Genomic DNA, 7,440 nt, shown 5'->3' on the forward strand with positions numbered 1-7,440 from the left:
AGGGCCTGAAGGACATTTTTATACAAAGACATACTAGATCTTTCCAATGATACAGATAATAATAACAGCTACCAACTATTGAGCACTGACATGCTAAATACTTAAATGGCATTTTCTCATTCTCCCCTCCTCTGGAAACTGTAATTTCTAGCAATATCTCCCATCTCACATGCTCTTCTGAAACCTCGCGACTTCTCATCAAGAGGTAGTCTATTCCTCCTCCTCCTGAACTTGGGTGGGACTTTGTGACTGCCTCTATGAATAGGATGTAGAAGAGTTGACCCGGTGTAACTCTTGAGGCTAGGTCATAAAAGGTCATATGCCTTTTGCTGGACTCTCTGGAGATGCTCACCCTTGGAATGCAGCCACCATGTCATGAGGAAGCCGCGACCACATGAAGAGGCCGCATGTAGTCGCTCTGGCTGACAGCCCCAGCCGAGGTCTCAGGTATGTGAATGGATGAGCTTTCAAATGGTTCTAGGCTCTCTAGCCTGCGAGCTGCTCCAGCTGACACCAAATGGATCCGAGTCAAACCATGCCCACTGAACCTGACCAAAATTGCACATTTATGGGTAAAATAGGTGTTGCCAATGTTTTAAACCATTAAGTTTTGCAGTACCTTGTTACACAGCTCTGGTAACTGAAAGACCCTCCGTACACCTTGCTTATGTGGGACCGTTCTCTCCATTTTATAGATGAGGAAACTGAGTCTCATCTACTAAAGCAAAATCAAGATTCAGTGTCAGGAGTATGGGGCTCTTAATCACTAGACCTGGGTCATAGGAGTGACCTCAAAACTCAGCCTTGGGTCCCTTATGGTCTATCAATCGTGTTGTGTCTCTGGGTTTGGGGTGGAGGAACATGGAGGAGGGAAACAACTGACAGACTGTTGTCTAGATGGAAAGTGTATGGAGATAAAATGATTCTTGCTCCACAGATTCACGCCTGAACCTCCTGGGGACACTGACGGATCATCCCCAAGGTTGTCAGCATTCCAGAGCTTCCTGCCAGGACCTCACTACATTGCCATCAGTGGCCTGGAGAGATGGCCAGGTCATGTCTTCAGGGATGTGAACAGCACAGTCAAGAGGCTTTGTGTGTGCCTAAGCTGCCCAGCTTGCAACCCTCATTTATCACCTTGGGTATTGAAATGCAGGGAGCTGTAAAAGGAGGGGAGGTATGGTTCTGGAGTGCTGGATTCTGGAGCTAGGCCAGGAGTGGGAGATTCAGACTGTTGACTTAATCCTCTTCTTTGGATCCAAATACTTAAGGAGCTCCAAATTGCCAAGTGACCTCCAGGAATGATCTGTTTTCCCGGACTTTGCTCCTAGGAGCAAAAAGATCAGTTCTTCCAAGAAAGAAGAAATCTGGAGATGCATGGCCTGGAACTGCATAAGGAGAACAGGCTTAGCCGCCAGGCTGGCCCTGGAGCCCAATACACTCCTTCCAACTTATTTATCAGCTAGGGATTTAGAGCTAGTAATCTCTGATTCCAGGGCTGCACCTCCATCTCTTCTCCCCACCTTCGGCCTCCCCACTCCAGCCAAAGGCGGCCCCAGAATGATCTGCCCCAGGACAGGACAACCTCTCATTACTGTCACAGGGACCTGGCCAGGGCCACCCTAGGGCACAATATCCCCCCACCAGGCCCCAAGGGAGAAGGGAGGATGGGAGCTAACTCCCAGCTGTGGCGCCTACTTCCCCCCAGCCTTGCAAGGATTTTCTGTTTCCTGAAATAGACTGGACTGGCTGCTTCCTCCCCAGCTTCACCCCTCTCCCCCCTCCCTTTGCTCTCTCCAGGGGTCACTTCACTTGTGCTAAAATGGAACCAGAGGGGGAAGGTGGAGGGGGGAGAGAAGGGGAAGGCGTGGCGGGGTGGGGGGGTGGCTGAAATTTGAGATCATAGCTTTGGTGGGGGGGAGGTTGGAGAGAGAGAGAGACAGAGAGACAGAGACAGGAAGAGAGAGGTCAGTTGCGTTTGGTTTTCCGAAGCAGGCAGCACTGGGGGTGTGGTGTTTGAGTCTGTGAGTGTGTGTGCGCTTGTCTGTGTGCATTGTTTTCTTTCCTCCCTCTTGCGGCGAGGCCAGGCCCCCACTGGATAATAAAAGGGCTCTAAGGCCTGAGGCAGAGCAAGGCCAGCGCATGGACAGGGCCGGATGGGCAAGAGAGGAAAAAGGAAGGGAAAGGGGGAAGAATAGAGGTGAAAAGGTGTCTAGAGATGAGAGCAGGAGGCAATGGGAGGAGGCTGAGCAGCTGTGGTATCTGGAACAAGTATAAATAGCCGCCTAGCGGTGAGCTTGGCCAAACAGTTCTTTGCAGCTGCAGCAGCTCTGCTGGCAGGCCTGTCCACTGTTGGCCACAGTAGTTACATCCTGGGCACGGAGCGGGGTGGTGGGCAGACAAAGCTCCTGCGGGCGCTGACCAGACACCCTCCAACATCGCTACATCTCTGGATGCTCTTCTGGACAGCCATGCTGCTGGGTGGACTCCTCATCACTGTGGCCACAGCGACTGTGGCACAGCAGAGAGGGCAGGAGGCGGGCGGGCGCCGCCGGGCACACCGAGTCCAGCATGGCCAGTGCAGCTACACCTTTGTGCTACCCGAGCCTGAGTCCTGCCCGCCAGAGCCTGAGACTTTCAGGGGCTCCAACAGCCTGCAGAGGGACTCACCGGCCACTGCACTGAACCTGGGGGACTGGCCCACCCAGCGGGTACAGCAGCTGGAGAAGGTGCTGGAGAACAACACCCAGTGGCTGCAGAAGGTAAGCGCTGGGCCTGCAGAGGTGGGTAGTGGGCAGTGATTGGCAGCTGGAGCATCCACCCCAGAGGCCTTCCCTGGGCACAGAGGGCTGAGCTGATGGGACTTTTGTCTCTGAATTGTACAGATTGAGATAATGAGGCCCAGAGAGGGGCAGGAGTGGGCCTCAGGCCACACAACAAGATTGGGCGGGGTCGGAACTGGAAATCTGACTCCCGAACTGCCATTCATTCATTCATCTGATAGAAATTGAGCGCCACCTTGGGCCAGGCCCTTCGTAGGTGCTGGGGATACAATAGTAAATAGAACAGTAGGTTCTCTTCTGGGCTAGAGGGAGCAAGCGTCATGAAGAAATGAACGATAAAAATCTACTATGTCCAATAGCGAAGCAAAATGAAGGAGGGGAGAAAAGGCAAGGAGTGACCAGCTGGACCTCTCTGTCTGTCTCTGCCCCTCTCTTTCTATCTGTGTCTCTCTGACTCTTGTGGGTCTCTTTCCTGGGGCTCTCACAGTATCCCTGTGATTTCTAACTGTGTGTGTCTCTGTCACTCTCTGATTCTCTCTCCTGTCTGGCTGGCATCTCCCTCAGCCTCTTCCTGTCACTATCTCAGGTTCTCCTTTAACCACTAGACCCTCTCCCCCACCCACCTGCCTCTGCCTCCCTGGATGTCCACATGCTCTGTCCACACTGGAGGACACACCAACCTGATGGCCAGTGCTCACTCCTCAGCCAGGCTACTTGGCTAGAGCCTTTTTCTCTTCCCCTTCTGCACCCGAAGCTTCAGGGGGAAGGTTCAGGGGCTAGGAGGGAGCCTCCCGACCCAGCTCTGCCCCCAACCTCTGTTGTTCGCTCCAGGTCCCCGACATCAAACCTCAGAATAACCTGGCTCCTCAGCCTAGCCTGGCTGGACGTGAGTCAAAAGCACATCCAGTGGGAGCGCAGCATGGGGTTCTGGCCAAGCCTGAGACCCTCCCACACTGGCCCAGGGCTCCCAGCTGTCCTTGCTGCCCCAAGCTGCCTGTAAATTCTTGGCATTTTCAGCCTTTGGTTATCCAAACAAGAAACATTGCCGAACCAAATCTCTTGGGGCTTGATTTCCTAACCCCATGGCTGGCTGCTTTTTGTTTGGGGCTGGGAGATGGGGTGGTGAGAACAGCATCTGCTTCTTGGAGAAATAAGGTTATTTTTCCAAGAAGAGAGCCTAGAAACGGCTGGCACAGATGTCCTCAGCCTAGCGATGATGGTCCAGGAGCCGCAGCCACAGAGGCCCCTCACAAAGCTTCCTCCAGAGGGACAGGTTTATTTGTTGAAGCATCTTGGCCCAGCCATCCGACTGGGGCAGGGGCATGTGTTTCTGGTTTTTTCCTTCCACGCCCCAGAGCTAGGCTGGGCTGGAATGTACACAAACCCTCTCCTTCTCTCTTTGGGCAGGAAATGTGAGAAGACAGGCCCTAGGTCTGTCCCCTGAGCCTGCACCTCTGGCCTCTGAGCGTTTGCCTAACCGCAGAGCCAGCTCTGAAATGTCTGGAATGGATCCTGGAACCCGCTGTAGAATCTGAGGTGGGCTGAGCTGGTGACAAAGGGTCATGTCCCAGTGGTGCCAGTGACTAGCTGTGGGGCCCTGGGCAGCCACCTGCATCATTTGGTTCTTCTGCCTCCCAGAGAGAGCAAAAGATAAAGATTACCAGATGTACTGAGCACTTACTGTGTGCCAGACACTGTCCTTGTGCCTTGAGGGTGTTATCGCATTTAATTCTTACAATGAGCCTATGAAGCAATACTGTTTGCCCATTGATAGTTGAGGAAACTGAGGCACTAAGCGGTGAGGTGACTTACCCAAGACCACATGGCCAGGAAAGATGAAGTCAGAGTCACACTCAAATACAGCAGACACACTCTCGCCTCAGAGCCTTTGCATTTGCCTTTCTCTCTGTCGGGAGTTTCTTTCCTCTTGACTTTCCCACGGCTGGCCCCTTCTCATCCTCTCAGCTCAGATGGTCCCCTCTGGTGAGGGTTTTCCTATCGCTCTGGCTAAACTTGCCCTTGACTCCGCTCATTACCCTATCTTATTTTTTTTCATAGCACTCATCACTATTGGAATTTAACTGATGGATTTAGTGGAAGTGCACTAGAGTCAGAAAACTGGGCAATTTTGTGTATTCCTGATTCCCTAGTACCTAGGACAGCACCTAGGCCAGCACCTAGGCCATAGTAAGTGCTCAAGAAATAATTCTTGAGTCAATACTTGAATGAAGCACAGAAGGTGAGAGATTAGATTGAGGAAACATTTATTATGATGACATATATTTATATCTGGAATGCTTCATAAAACCTTGTGTTGGTAGGTTTGTTTTTTATTGTATTTTATTCCACACGGAGTGAAATTCACCCTTTAACATATAGTTCTGTGAATTTTGACAAACGTATACAGCCCTGTAACCACCGTTACAGTCACGATATAGAACATTGCCAACAACTCCCCACATTCTCATGTCCTTTTGTAATCAGTCCCCACCCTCCCCCTGGCCCAGCTCCTAGCAACCACAGATTCTGACTTTTCCAGAAAGTCATGTAAATGAATCCTACAGGATGTAGCCTTTTGAGTCTTGCTTTTTTCATACAGCATAATACATCTGAGATGCATCTATGCTGCTGCCTGCATCAGTAGTTTGTTCCTTTTTATTGCTGAGTAGAGTCCTTGGATGGATAGACCAAAGTTGTTTATCTGTTCACCAGTTGAAGTTTTTTTTAATTTAAATAATGCAGGAGAGAAGCAGGTTTGCGAAGAGCTCCTTGGCTACTAAGACTGCTCATCCATAGATGTTCATCTATTGTCTTTCTGAAATACCTTTCTTCCTTCCCCATCCCCTGGCTGTCAGAACTCCTTCCCTTTCCTTCAAGGCCCTTTTCAAATGCCCTCTCCACAACAAAGAGCAAGGTTTACTGCCCAGATGTCACAGATTGGTAAGTGAGACTCAAAGAAAGGTAGCCCTCAACCACTAGAGGCCCACGGCTAGAGTGCAGTAGAGTCAGAACTCAAACCCAGGGCTAAGGGGAAAGTGGAGCAGCCCAAGGGCCAAAGATCAGTCTCTTTGCAGATTGGAAGGGTAGGGTACTGGGAGGCCAGAGCCCCATTACTCATCTCAGCCCTGATAATTTACCAGCATGAGGGTGACAGAGAAAGAGCAGGTCCAATGGACGGGGAGGAGAAGCTGTGGCAGATCCCAACCCAGGTCGGTTTCTCCATTGGGATTCTTCCCCTACCCTTCTAACTGGCTCCTCAGTTAGACCCCACCCCCGCCACACAGACCATTAAGTCACCAGAGCCCCAGCCTGGCCATACTGGGCCCATCTGGTCTGGATTACCCATCCCAGGGCCTGTGGTAGTAGGCGGGTGTAGCAAATTGGGTGATGGGCCCCAGCTGTGGGTAGCCTTTGCCCCACCCAGCCACTTGCAGCCACAAGACAAGAGACCAATGAGGGTGCTGAGGGAGCATCCGTGTCACTCAGAATGACCCCAAGCTACCCTGAGGGCCCATCCAGCTCTGTAGACCTAAGGAAACACCCCTGAGCAAGGAGTCTTAGAACCTAGCACAGCTGGTCATGACCTTGGGCAAGTCTTCTAGACCTCAGTTTGTCCATTTGCAAATGAGAGGCCTGGAGGAGATGCCTGAGAAGGGCTCACTGCAGAAGCTCGGAGCCTGGGAGTCTGCATTTTAAACCAAGTCCCAGGAGGTTCATGATTCATGGGAAAGTGCAGGAGCGGCCTCAGTATACCTCTGCTTACCTTTATCCACCCTGGTGCACACTGGCCGACCAATTGTTAGAATCCTGGGGAGCTGACAGAGGTGTGGTGGGGAAGAGTCTGACCAGTGGGGGCGATGGTAGCATGGCCCAGGGCAGGGGGAAATGAACTAAATCAAAACTCCCATTGGAATCATATTGGCCAGAACTTACTAGTGGATTGAGCAGCAGGTGAGAAAAAGAACAGTCAAAGCTAAGGGTTTGGGGCTTAAGCAGTGGGTGGGGCCATTTACTGAGAGGAGAAAGACTGAGGGATAATGGGATGGACATGCAGGGACCAGGACGATGGGAGCTGGGGAATCGAGGGTTCCATGTTAGAAGCTTTTGCTTGAGACACTTGTTGGAAACCCCCTTGGAGGTTGCCAGTGGGTGGGACATTCAGAGGAGATGGCACCATCAGCATGGAAAGGAGTGTGAAAGTCCTAGGAACACCTGTGAAGGGCCTCGATGCATCTGGGGCTTCGGACATTTGATATGGTGAAGCTCTTGGATCTCTTTACAGAATAATGCTTTTAAATACCAAAACAAACACATAAGAACACCCAGTGATATTGCAATCATAATCAAAATATTAAAATTAAATCTACGTTTTAGCTGTATCATTATCTAGTGGTGAGTTTGAGAATGTTCATACTTCCACAGTCATAATGAGCAAAAACAGTATTTTAAGACACTATAACACTTGCGTTATGACATGAAATTATGCGGGATTTCTATTTGGTAATGAAGTCACAGGATGGGAGAATCGTGCTTTGGTTTTTGGCCTGCGCTCAGAATTCAAGGAAATGCCAAACGTTAATTACAGATAGATGAGTGAACGGAAGATATAATTTTTTCCTTACTCAAGTTCATGGACCCCCTGAATTCTCTTCACACA

At 50.8% G+C, this 7,440-nt stretch overlaps 1 protein-coding gene across 2 annotated transcripts in view; it reads left to right on the forward strand.

The window, feature by feature from the left end:
- Window positions 1–1,950: 1,950 nt before the first annotated feature.
- The window catches only part of ANGPT4 (angiopoietin 4), a 29,355-nt gene continuing 23,865 nt past the window's right edge, over window positions 1,951–7,440 (forward strand). For both annotated transcript variants that reach the window (XM_015596869.2, XM_015596870.2), the window contains exon 1: window positions 1,951–2,762. In XM_015596869.2, the coding sequence (XP_015452355.1) occupies window positions 2,454–2,762 (309 nt within the window). In that variant the 5' untranslated portion in view covers window positions 1,951–2,453. The remainder of the gene's footprint in view (window positions 2,763–7,440) is intronic.

Source organism: Pteropus alecto, unplaced genomic scaffold, assembly GCF_000325575.1.
Source record: "Pteropus alecto unplaced genomic scaffold, ASM32557v1 scaffold45, whole genome shotgun sequence".
Taxonomy (NCBI): domain Eukaryota; kingdom Metazoa; phylum Chordata; class Mammalia; order Chiroptera; family Pteropodidae; genus Pteropus; species Pteropus alecto.